Below are 24569 nucleotides of genomic sequence, written 5' to 3' on the forward strand. Positions count from 1 at the left end.
AGACGAGACATTGCTATTCATGGTCCTTTCTAAAGATGAGACATTGCTATTCATGGTCCTTACTAAAGACAAGACATTGCTATTCGTGGTCCTTACTAAAGACAACACATTGATGTTCATGGTCCTTTCTAAAGATGAGACATTGCTATGCATGGTCCTTTCTAAAGACAAGACATTGCTATTCATGGTCCTTACTAAAGACAAGACATTGCTATTCATGGTCCTTACTAAAGACAAGATATTGTTATTCATGGTCCTTTCTAAAGACAAGACATTGTTATTCTTGGTCTTTTCTAAAGACAAGACATTGCTATTCATGGTCCTTTCTAAAGACAAGACATTGCTATTCATGGTCCTTTCTAAAGACAAGATATTGCTATTCATGGTCCTTTTAAGCATTTTTTCTACCATTGTTTTGAAGTACAGTCAACCCTGTTATCTCAATTACATCAGGGGGTGTAAAAACAATTCTTGACATAACCGGGTCCCAAGATATCATTGTTTCAAAGTCAAACCTATTTCATAACAATGATTATGTATCTGAAGTACTAAAAATGTGCGTGTGTGTGATATGAATTTTTAACATAGCTTTAACAATTTTTCAGTCATGTCACTACGATGTCTGAGTGGGGAAGTTTATAGTGATGCCTAGCAGACATTTAGCATGATGTCCCACCCAGTGACATTATCCTGACACCAGGCCGTCCAGTCCTAACACTAACTTCTTAATGCTGAGAGCCAAGTGAGGCGGCTGTTAATACCATTTTTGTAAGTCTTTGGTAGGATTCGGCCAGGAATTGAACCCCACGAACTCCCGCATCCGAGACTTTGCATAACAAAGGATTTTTCAGGACTGGACAAAAATGTTCTACATACACAGGTTCTCGAGATAACCAAGGTCGAAATAAGTGGGTCTGACTGTATTACCAACAGTGAAACTTCCAAGGAAGATAACCGCTACGGTGGCCTAGTGGTTAGAGCATCCGCCTCGGATGTGGGAGGTCGTGGGTTCGATCCCCAGCCGAGTCATACCAAAGACTTACAAAAATGATACTAACAGTTGCCTCGCTTGGCGCTCAGCATTAAGAGGTTAGTGTTAGGACTGGTCAGCCTGGTGTCAGGATAATGTGACTGGGTGAGACATCATGCTACATGTCTGCGGCATGATGCCCCAGTGCTAGACATCACTATAAGCTGCCACACTGCAGACATCGTAGTGATATGACTGAAAAATTGTAAAAGCTACGTTAAAAAAAAAAGTCCAAAAGTCCAATGAAGATTATTATCAGGTTTAATCTTCTACCTAAATCAGAGTAGCTTCCCTTGGAAACGAGAGTCAAGTGAATCTAAACTCTGTTACTGATTTTAATTAGAGTATACATTTTGTTACTTTGGTAAAAGAGAATGGACACTAGGCATGGAGGGATTTAAATTCCTTCAAAGGTTATCTCCCTTCATTCTGAGTCAGTAGGATACACCTCTCCCTCGATAACTCGCACCCAACGGGGTACACAAACATAGACCGCACTATAAGCGAGGTGCAAGGTACCAAGGGACCTCCAAAAATTGAAAAAAATTGCTTTGACATCAAGAAAACCGTGGTGGGAGTGGCGTTAGGGAACTGGGCTGTTTACAATCATGTCGGTAATAATTTTTAATAATGTGCATTTTCTAATGAATTTGTTCATTATTCTATTTAAATAACATTTATTTTCAAAATTTCCAATATACGAAAGAACGTTCCAACTGGTTTCAACAACCATCACGTGTACGCGAAAATATCTGTGTATTATATCACTACTTTGTGTTTTCTTGATTAGTCTGGTTCCTGTAGTGTTTTTAATATTATCCTGCTAAATAGGATGTCCACATAGCAGGGAACTAGACTAACTGTTGATACACCACCTAACAAGTTTCCTTTTTTTTCAAAAACATGTGACATTTATTTCATGAGAAAATCGTCTGCGTCGAAACTCAATTTTTTTTATTGTTCAATTAGTACAATATTGATGTCATGATTTCAATGGTGGTAATAATGAAACTTCTTATCATCTTTGAGGATATCTCTTAAGTGCCAGTTCAAGAATTCTCTGAAACTTGCTTGCCCGCAGTGGTCTGTATCTGTGAAATCAAGCTCTTTATTTTAAGAAGTATTCATTTCGCTTGGCTGCCTTGTTATCTTTGATCACAGTTATGAAAGAGTTGGTTAATTTAAGGTAGTTTATGTTACATACACAACAACATTTATAAGTGCTCGATTGATCAAATGAAGTGAGTTCACCTGAAATATGACCGGGGCCACTAGGTTTTAAGTTTGTAGGATTTTTTAGCCTTTTAACTTTTCTTTTATTCCACCTTCTTTATTTGATTCAAAAGACATAATTAACACGATAATACAAAACAAAGGAGTCCAGCTTTTAATTCAATACTGTAACAACAAATACTTCCGGAAGTCAGTTACCAAAACACGGTTGGCACTTATTTAGGTTCTCAGAGAAATGCTCGCAAACACAGTTGTTATGGTAGATTGACACATTTTACGCTTAATTACAAGAGGACACATTGCATTTATGAAGATTACACTTAAAAGGAACTGAATGATAGAACTAGAACACAAATTTCAATAGATAAAAAAATTATTTAATTTGTATTTATTTATTAAAGTACTGCCTCTACTCAGCGTGACATTTTCATCGATTGAAATTTCCTTACATATCATTAATTGCGGTGTACTAGGAATGTTGTTTGGAAAGAAAATGTAAAACATTGTATGACCTATTTTTCCATAGTGTTAATTAAAATTTCCAGGTCCAATCTACCATTTTTGACAAGCAATACATCAAAGTTTCCGTTACCAATTTGGATCGCGATTTTCTTCAACTTCAACAAATAGAGACCAATTTTTGGGGTATTTTCAGGTTGAAAAAATGGGATCCATGCCTGACCCCACGTTATAAGCGGGTTCATGAGTTATCAGGGCACGAGTTATCGAGGGAGTGGTGTATTTAGTATCAATCACAATATCACATGGCATAATGTACAGATGATAATACCAATGGATGGTAAGTATGTAGACTCTGACATTGCATGGCATAACGTACAAATGATAATACCAATGGATGGTAAGTATGCAGACCTGACATCACACTGCATAACTTAACAGATGATAATACCAATGGATGGTAAGTATGCAGACCTGACATTGCATGGCATAACGTACAAATGATAATACCAATGGATGGTAAGTATGCAGACCTGACATCACATTGCATAACTTACAGATGATAATACCAATGGATGGTAAGTATGTAGACCTGACATCACATTGCATAACTTACAGATGATAATACCAATGGATGGTAAGTATGTAGACCTGACATCACATTGCATAACTTACAGATGATAATACCAATGGATGGTAAGTATGTAGACCCCGACATTGCATGGCATAACTTACAGATGATAATACCAATGGATGGTAAGTATGTAGACCTGACATCACACTGCATAACTTACAGATGATAATACCAATGGATGGTAAGTATGTAGACCCTGACATTGCATGGCATAACTTACAGATGATAATACCAATGGATGGTAAGTATGTAGACCTGACATCACACTGCATAACTTACAGATGATAATACCAATGGATGGTAAGTATGTAGACCTGACATCACACTGCATAACTTACAGATGATAATACCAATGGATGGTAAGTATGTAGACCCCGACATTGCATGGCATAACTTACAGATGATAATACCAATGGATGGTAAGTATGTAGACCTGACATCACACTGCATAACTTACAGATGATAATACCAATGGATGGTAAGTATGTAGACCCTGACATTGCATGGCATAACTTACAGATGATAATACCAATGGATGGTAAGTATGTAGACCTGACATCACACTGCATAACTTACAGATGATAATACCAATGGATGGTAAGTATGAAGACCTGACATTACATGGCATAACTTACAAATGATAATACCAATGGATGATAAGTATGTAGACCCCGACATTGCATGGCATAACTTACAGATGATAATACCAATGGATGGTAAGTATGTAGACCCCGACATTGCATGGCATAACTTACAGATGATAATACCAATGGATGGTAAGTATGTAGACCCCGACATTGCATGGCATAACTTACAGATGATAATACCAATGGATGGTAAGTATGTAGACCCCGACATTGCATGGCATAACTTACAGATGATAATACCAATGGATGGTAAGTATGTAGACCCCGACATTGCATGGCATAACTTACAGATGATAATACCAATGGATGGTAAGTATGTAGACCCCGACATTGCATGGCATAACTTACAGATGATAATACCAATGGATGGTAAGTATGTAGACCCCGACATTGCATGGCATAACTTACAGATGATAATACCAATGGATGGTAAGTATGTAGACCTGACATCACACTGCATAACTTAACAAATGATAATACCAATGGATGGTAAGTACATAGAGCCCTACATCGCATGGCATAACTTACAGATGATAATACCAATAGATGGCAAGTACATAGAACCTGACATCACATGGCCTAACTTACAGATGATAATACCAACAGATGGTATATAGACCCCAACATCACATGGCCTAACTTACAGATGATAATACCAACAGATGGTAAGTACATAGAACCCGACATCACATGGCCTAACTTACAAATCATAATACCAATGGATGGTAAGTACATAGAACCTGACATCACATGGCCTAACTTACAGATGATAATACCAACAGATGGTATATAGACCCCAACATCACATGGCATAACTTACAGATGATAATACCAACAGATGGTAAGTACATAGAACCCGACATCACATGGCCTAACTTACAAATCATAATACCAATGGATGGTAAGTACATAGAACCTGACATCACATGGCATAACTTACAGATGATAATACCAACAGATGGTAAATATGTAGACCCCGACCCTTTCATCCTGAGCTGATAGGACATCTGACAATCCACATCTTTAATGGAGGGTTCTGGTCGGCAGTAAGGATGGCTATGATACCAACCCACCAGTGTCTGGCCTATCCTCTTCATGCTTTGACAAATCTACAAAAGAAACAACTATCATCACTATGATCACAATTCTTATCATCAACACCCACATCCCAACCCCATTTTCATCACCATATTCTATATTTGCAAATAGCATTAATAACATTTGAGTGATTATCACTTATAGTATGACCCTACTCCCACCCCTTCTCATCCCCTTCTGGAGACAGGTTAATACTGAAGGGAGGGGTTATCTTGTCTAGCATCCAACTGCAGTGATGCCTATTCATATAGGACACTGACTGAAGCATTTTATACAAAATGGGTTATAAGTATTTACAAATTATATTTTTAAATAAAGGTTAATTAATGTTGTCCTGTAGAAGCAGATGTCCTTTACATGCAAGTGTTCTATATGACAAGTTTCACTGAAATATAGAGAAGCTGGTCATGACCAGCAAGCTGAGTTGAGCTTGAGGTAAATTGTTGTACGCATCAGGATGTACTCACAGACCGATTATAAATCCAAGGTCTATGATCAACCAATACCAGATGATAAATCCATGATGTATGATTGGCCAGTACCAGATGAGATATCAGTGCTATATTACCAACCCATGCCAGATGAGTTATCCATGCTATATTACCAACCCATACCAGTTGAGATATCCATGCTATATAACCAACCCATTCCAGATGAGATATCCGTGTTATACAACAACAAATTCCAGATGAGATATCCATGCCATATAACAACCCATTTCAGATGAGATATCCATGCTACATAACCAACCCATACCAGATGAGATATGCATGCTATATAACCAACCCATTCCAGATGAGATATCCATGCTATATAACCAACCCATTCCAGATGATATCTGTGCTATATAACCAACCCATGCCAGATGAGATATCCCTGCTAAATAACCAACCCATACCAGATGACTTATCTGTGCTGCATGATCTACCCATGCTGGATGATCAATCCACACTGTTCCATAAGTCAATGCTGGAATTTAATTCGATGATAAATAATAAGTCCATACTGTTTGATAAGTCCATACTATGAATGATAGGCCCATGCTGCATGTAAGTCCATACTGAATTACAAGTCCATGCTAAATGATAGGTTCATACTGGCTGTTAAATCCATGCTTAATGATAATCCCATTTCCCATTTAACAAAATTTTGCCCAATGTTCATCACTGATATCTTTGTCTGATAATACGACCACCTCTACATTCAAACAGATTTATTAGGCTGGAACCTTTGGTCTTAACATGAGAGGAACACTGTACCAAATAACAGGACTCTCATTAACTGACACCAAAAACTTTAACACCGAAGTTATCTATAACACGGACAGATGTATGGATGATGAAATGGATGGATCCATAAACACCAAAAGTCATATGTACATCCAACTAATGTCAAGGTGGGCTCAAGAAATAAGTGTCTTTCAAAACTGGTGGTCTCTGATTATAGGTCATTACATTATATAACATATTGACATGTGAATGAAACTAAATATTTATGGTAAAATATGTTTCTTTGTGAATACTTACCCAATCAAAATACCTTAGGAGAACTACTATTACTTTGCAAATTCAGCCCTCCAAGTTAAAAACTTTTCAAAAATCTTACAAGTTATCTGCCCATCTAGGCTACGGTTGGAGAGAGTGATCTGCCCTGGGTAGAAGGATTGGCGCCAAATCCCATATCTAAGTTGCTACTTGAGTTGAAGGCACACTCTATATGGATGTTAACTACAGGGAGGCTGGGAGGGAGTATGTGTATTATGCTTGGGTAAGTATTTGTTAAGAAACAGATTTTACTAGAAACATTTGTTTCTTCTTTGGGTTACATAATTTGAATACATTAGCCAATCATAAGGAGAATAGGTAAGAGGTGGAGGAAGATGCCCTATGTTAGACAGTTTCTATATAACCTATGTTAGACAGATTCTAGATAACCTATGTTAGACAGATTCTATATAACCTATGTTAGACAGTTTCTATATAACCTATGTTAGACAGTTTCTATATAACCTATGTTAGTTTCTATATAACCTATGTTAGACAGTTTCCACATAACCGGTGTTAGACAGTTTCTATATAACCCAGATGGAGAAGACTATCTGTATGGGAGCAGCTTCAAAAAGGGAAAAACTTCCCTCCTGCAAATCATTCAGAAATCATGAAGCTATATCTATTGAACAACCCAGAAAGGTGACCTGAGAGGCCACAACTATAGATCCTACCAGATCGAGTTGAGATGAAGATCTCTTAGATAGAAACCTTGAGAATGTCAACTCTGATCTCCATCCAACAAAAAATAATATGGTAAGACAACTGTTCTGATGAAATGTTATACTTGTGGCAACTACTCTAACCTCATGAGCTGGAAAAACAATTATCTGGAGCTGGGATTATTTCTTAACACATTAACCCCTAGCGACGACTTTACAGGGCAGGAGGTAGTAGCCTACTGCTGAGCTATGTAGCGTCAAGGTCATGTATGATACACTAAAGTGGGTGGCATTATAGAAAGGCAGACAGATGTAGCTCTACAATGATGCCAAATAATTGGGAATTTCCAGTTGTGCCACAAAATACAGAGGGTAAAACCTCATTTTCTGGACCCAATTTTTTTCTACCCAAAATTCGCCATGGTTGTAATTCGATTTTGTGCCCGGATTTGAGACTTTTTGGTTTTGGTCTCAGATCTAAGGCAAACCAGTATGAACTGCAAACAGATGAACCTTTGCAAAAAGTAGGATAAAATGGGCATTTGGAATAAAGAGTGGTCTCGATATGAAAATAATGGGTCCTTTAAGCAAGAAAACAAAAAATAAAAAACACAAAAAGAACTCCAACTTTTACACTTCTGCTTATGCATGAGCCAAATAGCCAATGAAAAACAATGTTTCTAACACAACTAGGCAGTATATTATTGAAAGATAACCTGGAAGTTGGTGTTTATGGATATATTAAAAAATAGCTTTCAAAATGTGTTTCCTACTAAAATTTCAGACGCAAACAACAAAAACAACCAGGGGTTAATGTGCTAATAAGCTGAGTGAATAATGATAAAAACGTCCAGGGGTTAATGTGAGCTGAGCGAATAACCCATTTTATCCCTGATGAAAAGGTATGTGCTCATTTATCTCCCAGTTCATGTTTAAGAGGTAAAATAAATTTGTTTCTTGCTTGATGCAATTGGCTATCCTTTTCAGATACCACTTCAACGCTCATACTGGATCTTGTAGGTGGTCTTGAGATGAACCGTTCATAATGGACAGTGATTTCATAACAAAGTTATGGTTACCCTGTCCTTTGCAATGAAAGAGGGTATCATCATGAGTGAAACTGACCCATCTTGTTGGAACTGCTTGCAAAAAAAGGAGTTTTCCAAAATATTCACAATCCTAGGTTATATCAAACCGAAACCTGGATTGTTGATGAGGACACCACTTTTAGAAAATCACACATAAGAATACAAATGTCCAAGTGCTTGTTCTGCTTTACTGTTAGATATCAATCACCACAGTTAAGTTCTCGAGCAGAATGAGAACTTTATTCCCATGAGGTTCACAAGCCATCAATGACAGGCTTTGAAAAATGGCATCCATTTCAATGATAAAAAAAGATCCTGATAGGGCCATGCTCCCATGTCAGTCTGAAAAGGTAGAAGACTTGTTCCCACAGCCCTCTATGGCCACATCCTTAATGATAATTGATTCCAAAGAATATGTTTGCTAGAGGTATCATAGATGCAAGTCCAAGTGCCCTTTGCGATGCAGCCTCAAAATTGAGAGAGTTGGTCCAAATGTCAAAGTTTTTTCTCCACTTGGACCATGTAATCATTGTTATGAGAACTCAGAAAAGTGACCTAAGATTAAGACGTCTGCTGACATAATGAGCAAAAACTTTGCCAGTGAATGAAAACTTTAGCTGATGGATTGCTCAAAAGAGGCACAGAACTTACCATTGCATCAATTCAAATCTTGTTCACTGGAAACACATTCTCAGAGTCCAGAACAAGTCTCAGAGTCTAGAACAAGTCTCAGAGTCAAGAACAAGTCAACCGCTTCATGAAAGGGGATGAGGTCTAAGATGATGACAAGAGGATGAAGGGGGAGTAAGACATAAAATCAAGTCTTACTCCAAAATACATCTAGTCTGCTGCTTCTATCCTGTTGCAAGCAAATCACAGAACTTGTGGAAGCCATTTGAGTGGGGTTAGTGAAATTATGTTACCTGCAAGTCCATGCTGATTGCAAAGGCTTTACAATGGACAGAGTCCTGACCCATTGTTGCATTCCATCTCAAACCCAAAAGCATAACAGTGTTGCTTGAATTCACTTAGGTCGAAGACCAACTGATAAGTGTCACATTGGAGCTGACAGAACTCTGGCCACAGTCATGAACATGTTGGGTCCACATATAGTCATGGGAAATCTTCCCCATTCAGCCACAAATATTGGAGCCTTCTTCTTACTGGGATCTGTGATAAGGATGGGGTGGGGCCTAAATATATGCCATTGAGATAGGAATGGTCACATGTAATGCTTGCAAAAACAAGCGACCTCCCTCTGACTTTTCCACTTAGTTATGGGATTGTTTCTCAGTCACATGCGCTCTTGAGACATCCCTGTGACCTTGTTGGTTGCCTCACAAATCCCTCTGCTGTAACTGAGACTGAGGGGGTCAATCTGACCATAAAGGAGGAGAATAGGTGATTAAAGTTGTGAGTGTATCTTGGGGCATGACAGTTCTGTAAAGTAGTCTGTAAAGTGGAGGTGGAAAGCACTTCATCTTTTCCCATCTTTTGTAAGTTCATAGCTGCTATTATGGTTATAGGATATTCTGTTATTTTAAGTGGACCTGCCTGTGAATATGATCCTGCTTATTCAGTTCAGTAAACTCATGAGATGTCTTGAATTGAGACCATGTCTTATCTTGCATACATTGTGGTTGTGAACCCAATGATCCCTTGCATACGGTCTAATCCCGTCAAAATAGAAGTAGGTATTCTAATGTCATCTGATTCATTATGTTGGGATGAGTTACAGGATGTTTGATGCATGTAACCAGTCCATGCATCTGCTGTTTGCTTAGCTCTTTCCCTTGCTGTACAGCAACAGAAACAGAGTTGATCCCTGAGGTGGCAAGGTCAATAGGAATCAATGGCGAGTCCTGTGGTGGTGACCTATTAAGACAGAATCTTCCATAGATAATATTCACCTGATATCAGAACTGTAGACCAGCAGGTGATGTAGAGAAACAAGAACAGAAGCCCGATGGGAGAGGGCAGGAATCTTCAGCTCAGTCCTGTAAGGCAGAGTTTTACACATACAAGTAAGATCTAATAATGATGAGGGAACTTGAATGCCAGTTGTGTTGGATATAGAATATGGTAGAAGTTAATGCCTCATGTGCTACATGTGAAGTAGTTGGAGAAGAATGTCAGTGATAGTGGCCCACTTATATTTCAGATCCGTTACAGGTCACTAAGTAGAGTCATTTGGATGGCAGAGGACTGAGGGTGAATGAAACATCTGTCAGCCAGAATTTCATGAACCCCACTCAGCTGGACATTGAATGCCAGAAGTGTTTCAGGTACCATGCAGTAAGGATGGTCATGACAACCATATGTCTTCCACAGGAAGTGCCTTGCAACACTATATGGTTAGACTGATCAAAGTGCCTGTATAGACTGGGTATAGTCTGCAGGACATGGCAATTCATGAAGAGCATGGCAGCACAATGTGCTTCATGGAAATGGACAAGTTTGTTTTGGCTGATGAAGTAAGATCAAATTGTGGTCGTGGCGCATTACGATCAAAGTTATATGGCCAAGTCTTGTCATGGAGGTACACGACCAACTTGGCTGGCATGATGTTGTCCTGTTCATGAGTTTGGGATGGAGTCATATATCCATTCCATAATTCTGACATGAGAGACTTTAACTGCTATCTCGTAGCCTCTGTGTGCAATCAGATGTTTTTACCCCCAAGTTATGATTGATGTCTGTCCATAATATGCAAGTCTAACATGTCTTCAAGGGGGGACAACCAGTGAAACTATGCATGCTGAAGGGCTATACCTTTATACAAGTAGTGCTGAAGGGCTATACCTTTATACAAGTAGTGTTGGTGGTGAAGTAAGTATCCTGCTTATGAGCAAGTGAGTATCCCTGCAGAGTTACCCACACAGATAATTAAATGTAAAGATTTGTACATGAGCAGTACAGGTAGATTATAGCATAGCTATAAATATTTAGAAAGTGGATGCTAAATAATCAATTCTAGCCATAATAACCTGTAGGCATGTGACTCTGACTGCCTGTACAGGCAGAATCACTGGAGCAACACTTATATGTACGAACAGGAAGACAAAAAAAAATTCTAGTCACAGCTTACCTGTAGGAAAGCCAATGGATTGCCTATACAGGTAAGCATCACTCAAGCATCTTTGCTTATTGTAATGTGCATGAGCAAGATGCTTACCTGTACTTGTCCAACCACAATGGAAGTTTTACAGTATAAAAACAAATTATTATTTAGATACGGGGGGGAGCTATACCATATGATGTTTTACCTGGAAAATAGTGACAGCAGATGACAGCAATGAAGTCCCCAGTTTTAATACAATTTACAATACTACCTATAGGAAGGCTCAAGGATGTCTGCATAGGACAAGAGAAATGTTGGAAATATAGATGCAGTATACTTCCCTTAGAAGTAAAAAGACTCCTCCAACTTGTAATGCTATATCTTCCAAATGTAGGGAATGGTTTTTGCGAGGTCTCTTGTTGTGAAAGCATGCTTCTTAGCATGAGTGTAAGTAGGGTATTCATGGGATTTGGAGCCAATCCCTGTAACAAGGGGAGATCACTCTTCCTGGCAGATAACTTTTAGCTTTTATGCTAAAATTTGTATCATCCTGTAGGTCTGGATTTGCTAGGTAGTAGTAGTTCTCCTAAAGTATTATGATCCAGTAACATTTTCAAGAAAGAAAAAGAAAAATGTCTTTCATAACAGATGGTCTCCAAAACATTAGTCATTCAAGCTGCTTTCGTGCATATTTTTTTACTATTTTGTCGGGGCCCCAGGTGGCTGAGTGGTCTAAAGCGCTCTCCATTATGGATCACTGCCATCTCACCTCTGTCTGCATGGGTTCGAGTCTCGGATTCGGCTAATGTGGGTATGTGAGAAAGCTTGCCAGTAGCTTCTCGTGGGTCGGTGGTTCTTTCCGAGGTTTTCCCGGGTTCTTCCTGCACCATTAATACTGGCTGCCATGTATAGCCTATCATGTGCTGAAAAATGGCATTAAACCCTATAACAACAACTATTTTGTCACCCCAATTAGCAGCAAACACTTTCATAAGACCACCTTTTAAACACCAAAGACATGTCTGATTAGAAAGAAAATCAATGAAATGTTAAACATTAATCACACCTGAAAGTGCATGATAATTACTGCACTGGTAAACATTAATCACACCTGAAAATGCATGATAACTGATGTAATGTTAAACACTAATCACACCTGAAAATGCATGATAATTGATGAAATGTTAAACATTAATCACACCTGAAAATGCATGATAATTACTGCACTGTTAAACATTAATCACACCTGAAAGTGCATGATAATTGATGTAATGTTAAACATTAATCACACCTGAAAGTGCATGATAATTACTGTAATGTTAAACATTAATCACACATGAAAATGCATGATAATTACTGCACTGTTAAACATTAATCACACCTGAAAATGCATGATAATTACTGCACTGTTAAACATTAATCACACCTGAAAATGCATGATAATTACTGCACTGTTAAACATTAATCACACCTGAAAATGCATGATAATTACTGCACTGTTAAACATTAATCACACCTGAAAATGCATGAAAATTACTGTAATGTTAAACATTAATCACACCTGAAAATGCATGATAATTACTGCACTGTTAAACATTAATCACACCTGAAAATGCATGATAACTGATGTAATGTTAAACACTAATCACACCTGAAAATGCATGATAATTGATGAAATGTTAAACATTAATCACACCTGAAAATGCATGATAATTACTGCACTGTTAAACATTAATCACACCTGAAAGTGCATGATAATTGATGTAATGTTAAACATTAATCACACATGAAAATGCATGATAATTACTGCACTGTTAAACATTAATCACACCTGAAAATGCATGATAATTACTGCACTGTTAAACATTAATCACACATGAAAATGCATGATAATTACTGCACTGTTAAACATTAATCACACCTGAAAATGCATGATAATTACTGCACTGTTAAACATTAATCACACCTGAAAATGCATGATAATTACTGCACTGTTAAACATTAATCACACCTGAAAATGCATGATAACTGATGTAATGTTAAACACTAATCACACCTGAAAATGCATGATAATTACTGCACTGTTAAACATTAATCACACCTGAAAGTGCATGATAATTACTGCACTGTTAAACATTAATCACACCTGAAAATGCATGATAATTACTGCACTGTTAAACATTAATCACACCTGAAAGTGCATGATAATTACTGCACTGTTAAACATTAATCACACCTGAAAATGCATGATAATTACTGCACTGTTAAACATTAATCACACCTGAAAGTGCATGATAATTACTGCACTGTGAAACATTAATCACACCTGAAAATGCATGATAATTACTGCACTGTTAAACATTAATCACACTTGAAAATGCATGATAATTACTGCACTGTTAAACATTAATCACACCTGAAAATGCATGATAATTACTGCACTGTTAAACATTAATCACACTTGAAAATGCATGATAATTACTGCACTGTTAAACACTAATCACACCTGAAAGAGCATGTAAATTTACACACTTACCTCATCTTCAACAATTGGTGCACACTGAGCATCTCCTAATCTGCATTTGCAAGGAAATGCTTGTAATATACTCAAATCTGTAAATAAGATAAATACACACAAAAAATCAATGAAATAACAAGACATTCAAATTTTTACCTAATTTTCAAACTAATTAATAGTTGTTAAGAGAACAATGTCACAGAAAGAGTTAACATTAAAGCAAATGACATGATATTTGGGCCTAGATAAAACATGAAAATTAAAATCTCCATGAAGTGAACATTGTAAGTTAAATTCCACAAAAGGTCTCCCAAGACATAAGCATAACAAATTCAAAAACAGATTCCAAATATATGAATATTACATGTTGAAATTTGATGAAATCTATCGTCCCTTTACTGATGAACTGTTCTTCAAAATTTTCCAGCAAGTTCTATTTAATATATTAGTAACTTAATAAAAACAGCAACTTGTCTTTATGAGAATCATATTATTTATCAGAAGATCGGTTCTTTATATCACTGACATGAGGTGAAAAATTACTTACCTCTGTTCACTGAAACAATGCAAGTGAAAGCTGATAAGATGGTGACCTCAGTTAAGCAATAAAAGATTACAGTAAATAATTGCTTTGGTACCAATGACATCACAAATGTTTGACACACCAGAATTGTATAAAAACTCCTTATTGGCAAAGTACTGAGCAACAGGAGTCCCTTAAAGAGATGGATGTTCTACAGTCCCAGAAGAATTTCCAGCAATTCAAGAAAAGATCATTTCTTCTTTTAAATTAAAACCATCTCTAATATTCTTTAGTAATACAATTTTCAAATTGGTGGATGTGGCAGCCATACTGGATGTAAGACTGGCACCATTTTCATTTAGAAAAAGATAGCCACTTTTAGAAGACTAGTGGTCAAAACCCCATCTGAATATGACCATCCACTCATGAGTATTAGTGAAAGGATTTTCAATATGATCATTGTGGCAGCCATATTGGATGTCTGTTGGGCACAAGTTTCATTGAGGACCAACTGGTGAACACACGATGTTCATATGATCATCAATTCAGATGTAGCAATAACAAGATTTTCAACATGGCCACTATGGTAGCCAGACTGGCATCATTTTCATTAAGGACCAGCCTAACACAATAAGAAGTCTTCTGTGAAAACCCAATGCTGATATGACTTTCAAGATTGCCGGAGCAGTGACCAAATTTTCAAGATGGCTGCCAAGATTGCCATATTTCAAGGTCAGATATTTAAATTCAGGACAAGAAGTTATCATAAGTAACCTTATGTTGATATGACTTTCTTTCTAGGAGGAATAGCAATAACAAGATTTTAAAGTTGGCAGATATAGTGACTATACGTAATGACAGCAATATTTTTGCTTAGTATCAACCAGACATCATCAGAAGTCTTCTGGTGAAAAACCAACGTCAATATTACTTTCCGTCTAGAGAAGTATTGATAGGAATTTCAAAATGACCAGTTTGGCAGCCACATTGAATTTCAAAATGGCCAGTGTGACAGCCATATAGGATTCCAAAATGGCCAGTGTGGCAGACATATTGGATATCAGACAGGCATAATTCTATTTAAGATCCACTAGACACCATGAGAAATCTTTCAGTGAAGACCTCTGATACAAGTTTCAATTTCCATTCAGAGGGGTAGAAGTAATAAGATTTTCATGATTGCTGCTGTGGTGGCCAATTTTGGATGTCAGAATGGCACCATTTTCATTTAGGATCAACCAGACACCATAATAAGCCTTTCAATCAAAACCACATCCTGATATGACTGGGGAATGTATCTGAAGAAAATACGGTGTACTTGGATCCCATTATCCATGAAGATATCCCACAAATACTTACGCTGTGTACTTGGATCCCATTTTCCACCTAGATATCCAACAACTTCACTAGTAGTAAGATGGCAGTGGAAATCCTGCAAACACAGTGAAAACAGTATTGAATAGAATTTATTATATACATCAGGTCAATGTAACAGAAAATCTCTCTTCTTTATTTCTAAAAATTTCAATCAGTGATTTATTGAAAATATCAAGTACATTAAGTCTCATGCTTGCTGTCATATTCTGTTAGGAACTAAATGAAATGTGGGAGGGCTTATTTACACATCATATTGTTAGGAACTAAATGAAATGTGAGAGGGCTTATTTACGCATCAGTGGCAAAGCTTTGATGCCTCCTCCATTACCACAACATCACTGCCTATTCATATTTTTTATCATAGTTCCACTCCTTAGTTTATCATTTTGAAAAAGTATTAAAAAATGTAGGAAAAGGTATTCCGCAAATTTTTCACACTGATAATTAAAAGAAAAATTTGTATATACTGGAGAAAAACAACAATTTTATTTATCTGAATATCTGAATATAACTGGTTCACTGAATAGGAAATTTCTCTATATACTGTATGGATAGAGCTAATTTACCCATGCAACAGCACAATGTATGTCATTGGTTTAAATCAAATGGATAATTCTTATCCGATTTTCATTATAGACATTTCTTATTTAATTGTTGGAAGGGAATGATTAACAGATAAATATGAATGAACATTAAAACTACTACTAGCTTTTCATTGACCTCATAAAGTGAGCTGTTAATATTCTTTAAATTGGAGATTTCAACCAGAATTTTTTTAGGGGGTTAGAGGCTAGTTGTGAGGACAGAGTGAGAAAATATATATAAAAGGTAAACACTACCAGACGGGTACACTTCATGCATACTGTAACTTACCATCAGCAGCAAGACATTGGTTGTCACGGAAACTGTAAATGGTTGTATTTTTGACATATTGCTAAATGTCTCACACTGCACCAATGTGTTGGAGTCTCTGTTGAAGAAAGTAACAGAAAACACTAATTCTACCAATTAAATCTCTAACAATCTGCACATATGCATAAGCATAAAAACTTGTTACTTCAAACCTACTACTTTTAAAAAAATCACCATTTTTTTAATTTTGTAAATTATTAGCAAGGAAACTGATGGTGATTCTAAATACTGTTTACTGTCAAGGTCATCATACAAAATTATATGCTGTGATTTCATTGATTTTCATACATACCAATCTTCAGGTAATGCAACAATACAATTTTCACTAGTTCCTTAAAGTTCTGAATAGGAAAAAGAGGGCCCTGATGTCTACACTGATATATTACTGTTCAGTGGATCTTTAATTAATGTACTTTGTACCAACCATGAAATAACCATGGAATCTTTAATTAATGTACTTTGCACCAGCTATGAAATTAACACATGGAGTCTTTAATTAATGTAGTTAATACCTACCATGAAATACACATCGGATCGTTAATTAATGTACTTTACACCAACCATGAAATACACATGGAATCTTTAATTAATGTACTTTACATCAACCATGAAATACACATGGGATCTTTAATGAATGTACTTTACATCAACCAAGAAATCCACATGGAATCTTTAATTAATGTACTGTACACCAACCATGAAATACACATGGAATCTTTAATTAATGCACTTTACACCAACCATGAAATACACATGGGATCTTTAATTAATGTACTTTACACCAACCATGAAATACACATGGGATCTTTAATTAATGTACTTTACATCAACCAACATTTTTGATTATGAAGACAAGTGGCCAGGGTACTGTAAGCTCTGATACACTCAGACAGTCATGCTACGAGATCAGCTACAATTGATTAACCTCCGAGAACAGGAACAGGAAGGACTGTAGTTGACCAAGTGACCTTTTTTCAATTTGTTTTTTTTTTAATGTACCAAAAAAGAGTTTTGCTGAAACTCCAAAGAAAACCGATTACCTTTGAAGCACTGATTGTTCTGTATAAATACTAAGCAAATGAAATACAAAAAAGCTCAAACAATGCTCAACTACAATCATTTGATGTTACCACCACAATGACAAACCAGCATTTGTTTGTTCCTTGCAAGTTTGCATTTAGTGTTGACTTCAATAATACATGTACCTGTCATCAAAGCAAGTCGAATTCAATCTTCAATAAAAACACAATACCTTTCATCAAAAGAAGTCTGCACCTAACTTAAATAAAAGCAATGGAAGCTGATCAATTGTTGCATTTTACAAAGTGATTCATACACTTTTCTTGTACCATAAAAGTTTCTACTTTGCAGGAAAAGTGTTTAGGTCTCTGATCGCTACCATAGAAATTAAATTTTGAATCTTTTGAAACTATATATATATATTTGGTTGCAAAGATGCTTGTTAAATGCATTTTGGTCACATGTTTTCATTTTGTTATTAACAGCCTCATCCCCTTAGTAGCCTTGGCAACATGTCAGCTGTCTCCAGCTGACCAAAATTTAGGCAATGTACATGTGGCATGTAAGCAATCATAAAGCCATATGCTACTGGCAACTATGTCATTGAATTGTTTAGTGAGATGTGTTTGGTGATAGTGGGATAGATCAAATGAGGACTAACATTTTTTTAAACATACGAGTTATTTGTGCTTCCTAATGTGATGTGAATGATGTATAAACCTTCTAAAATGTGATCCATACTCAAATGTATAGATTGTTCATATACATATACTGTACCTTATGCATTATGGATTTTTCTACACAACTGTATTTCAGATTAGTTTAGTCTTCTATTTTCTCTTGGTGTAACTCATATTCACTGATGTCAGGTCACCTCTTACATATTTCACTTGCATGCAAAATTTGATTTTTGTAGCCCTCCCCCACTTATGTCAACAATATTACTTGTGTAACAGGGATATTGAGATAAATGGGTAGCACTGTTTTATGAAAATGCCAACATTTGTTAAAAACTGGCAACAAAAAGTTAATAATTGTTTTTGGGACAACAGCTTTATTAATGCCAGCACCATCCATATATATATACTGCATTGTCCTGTGAATCTTTCCATGCCCTGGGAGACTAAACCCTGATTCATAACTTTAAAATGGTTTGCATCCAGAGATCCCACACATATAATTGACATTGCAATGGGAGTTAATCTATGCAGGCTAGTATTGATTCCAGGGTCTGTCTCTGGATTGATGATTTTAAAACCAATAGAATCCCCACCAAAGGAATTTGAAGTGGATCAATGGTTAAGGCACTGAACTTGTGACCTTACGGATGTGCGTTTGATTCCCAAAATTTGCTCATCCTGGATTGACTACAAAGTTTCTGCAGACTGTTTTTTTTTGAGACAGTGGATTTCTTTGTTCATAGTAATTGAATTTAAAAGTGTTTTAGGAGGAAAGAATTTTCAGAATTGTGCAGTATTTTTCAATATTGCATGGCTTCATATTATATGACCTGTGTTTAAAATCAGTATCAGGAACTACTTTGGTTGTAAGCAAATAGTGTATGTTCATGCAGCGGATGCTTTAACATTTGATTTATTATGTTTGTGAATTTGAAAGTAGAAATGATAAAGTTAATGATGTGAATGAATTCACTGGGTCACAAATGAAACTTGCAAACAAGTAAACAAATAAATGTAATATCTGCAATGTCCATAACAAATGTGAGAGAAACACGAAACTCCAATCTGATCATTTGAACAGTAATTTAGGAGAAATGTTCATAAATTTTTGCAAATAGAATAGTTCAGACTATGACCAGTGCTCTCTAAGGTCTATAAAAATAGCATAGAAAAGCATATCGAGGCCAATGGCTATATATCGCATATCGAGGCCAAGGGCTATATATCGCATATCAAAGCCAAGGGGTATATATCGCATATCAAGGCCAAGGGCTATATCGCATATCCATCAGATACATGCTATTTTACAAGTCTGTCAAAATACTAAATTCAAGAAAAAATTGAACTGAAGGTTTTGGTAGAAATCTAACAGCCTTGAAACAATTTGCCAAGATGGTGAAGAAGTCATTTCTCTGCTGGCTAAATGGATAATCACACAACACCTGTGTTGCAATTTAACTTTTTTGATACAATGTTAGGCTAGCAATATATGCCAGGTCATGTACATAGGTGGGGTTCCTCCAACAAAGCATACAAGTGACAGGACAGAAACATGTGTCTTCTTTAGATGGTAATAAGAATCACAACAAATATACTTAAATTTTTTCATCTTGAATATCCTCAAAATGTACTTACTTAGTTCTTCAAATCTGAATTACATGACACATGTCACAGGTTCCAAAATTTGATGCACACCATTAAATTGTACTGTAATTTCCAATAGATGTCACATTTTCTTTATTGCACTCAAAATGAAATGAATGTGATATTCCAATGCATCTTTTTGACAATTTTAATTAAAAGAATTCATATTTTTCACATATTACGATTCCAAACAATCAATGACAGAACAGAAAGACAGGTGCAGTTGATCCATTAACACCAACCCCTCCACCACTCAAACCACATTTACACTATATGGAACTGACCCAAAAAATCCAGTCCATCACAAGCAGAAAAACAGATTTGAATTGGATTGACAGAAAAACAAAATCCATCCATTCCAGACCAACTGGAGAAGTTATTTCAATGTGCATTCATTCACAATGTGGCTCTAAATTTCAATTTTAAGTAGATCAAAATGAGAATTTTTAAAAACTAATTTCGGGTGCATGCCAATGTTCAAAGTTTGCTGGGCAGTGCTATGTGCACGTTAACATTGTTACTGTGTATTGATGACTCTATGGTTGTGTATTTATTTTGGAATACAACATTAGTTCAATTACTTTGTTTCATGCATTCTTTTATTACTAAGTCGTAGGAAGGAAAACAAAATGAGTATATAATAAAAAGCTACTGGATTTGTATGGAAAAATGTAAACTAGTTTTTTTCAGACTAACATTCCACTCCCAAGGTGGTGCAGTTTTACTCATACAAAGGCAGTAATCTACAAATACATCGTGTATTTTGGATAAATTCATAACTTACTTTTCTCCCTTGTAAATAACTATTGATACTTTTCAATGCACAACATTTATGGCTTGGCTGGACTAAAACTACTTTTAAAGTTTTTTATCCTGTGGCGCTAGTTCATTTTTGTTGGTCAATGAACTTCTGGTATGCATGTGAGACAAACAACAACATTTCTGGTTTGGTTTGACTTAGCCCGCTTTCAGATGTTTTGCCAAGTCGCTTTGGTTAGTTTTGCTGGGCAAAGTGTCTTGACTAATAACCTTGCCCTGGTCTAGGAATCAAACCAAATCTCAACAGTTTAGCAGTCCAGCACACAAACCACCGCTGATGGTCACCTAAAATACCCAGTTTGGTTGTGCTAATCATGCTTTAATTATTTACACAATTTAAAGGTTACAATCCATCAGTAAAAAAATGATACAATTTAGAGGTTACTGTCCATCTGTCAAAAGTGATACAAATTTGAATGATTCATTTAGATGCAATATAGTCACTTCTGTCTCTATCAAATGAGAAAACAAAATTGACATTTACCCTATAAGATTTCAAGTCAAAAATGGAATGAGACTTACATGTTTGTTTCCCTTTTAGGAAGCGAAGCATGCTTTATTGGTGTACGATCTCTTGAGTTATTATTCAGCTCAGGGTTTGGTTCTGTCTTTTTTATCTTGGATGAGTCCTTGAGTGAAAGATTGAGTGCTGAAATAAACAGACTGTCATTATGTCCTAGAAAGACGACCAAAGAAATAAACAGACTGTCATTATGTCCTAGAAAGATGACCAAAGAAATAAACAGACTGTCATTATGTCCTAGAAAGATGACCAAAGAAATAAACAGACTGTCATTATGTCCTAGAAAGACAACCAAAGAAATAAAGTGGTCTGGTCTTAAACAAAGAAACTTCATTTGTTGTAATTGAAAATTAATTTTCATCACCGAAAGCCATAATTTACTTAGGCTATATGTATCAGCATGTCTTTAATTCCATCAAGAATTATCTCATACAAGCTGTAGTTGGCAAACATTAAGTAAAGCAAAAACAAGAGTCCCACACTGAGACTGATGCTCTCCTGGCCAATAAGAATTTCCAGAAATCAAGGTAAGATCATTTATTCTTTTTACTTCTGAGTGTTGAAGCCATTTAGCATCCATACTGAATGTAAGATTGGCATTAGTTTAATTCTGAACCAACTAGACATCATAATACATCTTGTTTGATATGAACATCCATTCAGAAGATTAACAATAAAAGAGACCACTCTGGTGGCCTAGTGGTTAGAGCATCCGCCTCAGAAGCGGGAGGTCGAGGGTTTCGATCCCTGGCCAAGTCATATCAAAGACTTATAAAAATGGTACTAACAGCTGCCTCACTTGGTGCTCAGCATTAAGAAGTTAGTGCTGATGACTGGTCAGCCTAGTGTCAGGATAATGTGTCAGGGTGGGACATCATGCTACATGTCTTCGGCATGATGCCCCAGTGCTAGACATCATTATAAACTGCCACACTGCAGACATCGTAGCGATATGACTGAAAAATTGTTAAAGCTACATTAAAAATCCTAAACACAAACACACACACACACAAATAAATACACTGTTCACATTATACACAAGCATACATTACACTGTTCCCATTACATACAAATATACAGTACAGTGTTCACATTACATACAAATATACTGTTCACTGTTCACATTACATACAAATATACAGTACACTGTTCACATTATGTACAAATATACATTACACTGTTCACATTACATACAAATATACAATACAATGTTCACATTACATGCAAATATACAGTACACTGTTCACATTACATACAAATATATAGCACACTGATAGTCTTTGATGTTTTTGGTGGAAAGATAATCTAAATAAAGACTTCTGTGGTAAGCCCACCTATTATTTGCTAAACAATTTTTATTGCTACACATGTAGTAAAACGTACTTGTGACAAATGGGTGTAAGAATAGGGTCATTTTCCAAGTGTGGTCACTTTTAAATGGATTCACATATACTGTGGGAAATTATACAAACAACAGATGAGTGCGTATTAAAACCAATAAATTTTCAATAATATGTTTAAAAGACAGGTTAAGTCAGAAATGTACATGTTCAATGGAACAATGAATAATAAAGTAGATAAATTATCTCAATGGACATACCTTCTTCTTGTACCTCTTCATAACAAACGTCTGTTTTACTGACACTGAAACAGTGATCAAAAATATGGCTTGTATTTCAAGGAAAAAATGTACAATGTAGTTGGAAAATTCAATGCTATATTTAGATAGAAAAAAATTATAGCCTCCTCTTGCAAGTACACACTTTTTGTTGTTCTTGTTCTTATTGTTTTGTGGTTTAACAATATTTCTCAGCACAAGATAGACTACACATGATAACACCAATTACTTGAGGTGTTTCATTTCCTGTGTAAAATTTTTGTTACCGCTCAAATAAAAAATATGTGTCCATGAAACAAAAGATATCAATACTTCATACAACTTTCAACAAATTTACCCCATAGGCTAAGAAAAAGCCTCATCTGACCTTGACCTTTGATCTGTCATACCAAACAATGTATATACACAAAATGAATTTGGTTCATTTCCTGATGCCTATACATAGATGCAAAATACTGTTTGCCACCATGACCTTGATTTTGAATTATTTGACTTCCAACTCCCTAAAACCATTCCATATTGCTAAGTAACCTTTTCTCAATGTCTGGATTCAGTCTATCTGAGACTGCCATATTCAAAATCTTTACAAATTAACCATACTTACTGTAATGAAACAATTGTTCTCTCTTACTTCGACCTGCGACATAAATGTCCTTCAATCTCTTGCATTTCCTTTATTAGTTTCAGTTGTAAGCAAGGTTTGATGATAAAAAGACAATTATCTTTTAAATGACTGTAACCAAATGCTAATAGCAGAGATACTGATGTTTTGAAGACTATTAGCTTTTACAACCTTCCATAGCAAGGGAATTGCCATAATTTAGTGTATTTAACATAGGGTGGAATGTGAGCAATTTATGTACCTAATGTTTCTCAGATTTTGTAAGTTTTCAGTTTCTAGGCACTTTTCACACTCTGAAATCAATCCTACCCCAGAGTTTTGAAATCAAACATGGCCAAATCATCTCACCTTTTAGTCCCATTTAAGACTGGAGTGCTTGTCTCTGATGGTTTTGTTGACAAATCTAAAACTCCATCAGTGACACCATCACTTTCCTCCATTTTTAATGCATCCATTGCTTGTGATGTTGTTGAATGTATCTCAGAATGACTGTCAATATTTTCATCTTCATTTGTAAAACTAGCGGCACTTGCTGGAGACTGAAAAAAACAAAGAAAATTAATACAACATTTACGGCTCTTTTTAACAAAAACAAGTGGTAAAAACTCCTAATCCATGTATGGGTTTGTTCTTTGATTTGATATGGAAAGTCTCTGAAATACATAAAAGTCTGATTTGGTCTGCCAACATTAGGAAAAGTGCTTTTGGGGGCAGAACTGAAATTGTAAATAGGACTCACATAACTAAAGTCATAAGAAATACCCCAATTATAATATTTTTAAAGAAATCTGTATATACAAAGAGTATATTCTACAAAAGACAAATATAATGAACTAACAACTTGGTCACTGGCA

General features: G+C 36.0%; 1 protein-coding gene across 2 annotated transcripts in view; it reads right to left on the minus strand.

The window, feature by feature from the left end:
- LOC149790590 (MPN domain-containing protein-like) overlaps positions 1-24569 on the minus strand; it is an 82186-nt gene that overhangs the window by 34139 nt on the left and 23478 nt on the right. For both annotated transcript variants that reach the window (XM_089972684.1, XM_089972683.1), the window contains exons 5-11: positions 24064-24254; positions 23076-23119; positions 21475-21601; positions 16751-16847; positions 15860-15932; positions 13996-14072; positions 4944-5112 (exon numbers count right to left, since the gene is read on the minus strand). In XM_089972684.1, coding sequence (XP_089828810.1) covers positions 4944-5112; positions 13996-14072; positions 15860-15932; positions 16751-16847; positions 21475-21601; positions 23076-23119; positions 24064-24254 — 778 coding nt within the window. The remainder of the gene's footprint in view (positions 1-4943; positions 5113-13995; positions 14073-15859; positions 15933-16750; positions 16848-21474; positions 21602-23075; positions 23120-24063; positions 24255-24569) is intronic.

Source organism: Sinohyriopsis cumingii, chromosome 10, assembly GCF_028554795.1.
Source record: "Sinohyriopsis cumingii isolate HCF-2022 chromosome 10, ASM2855479v2, whole genome shotgun sequence".
Classification (NCBI taxonomy): Eukaryota; Metazoa; Mollusca; class Bivalvia; order Unionida; family Unionidae; genus Sinohyriopsis; species Sinohyriopsis cumingii.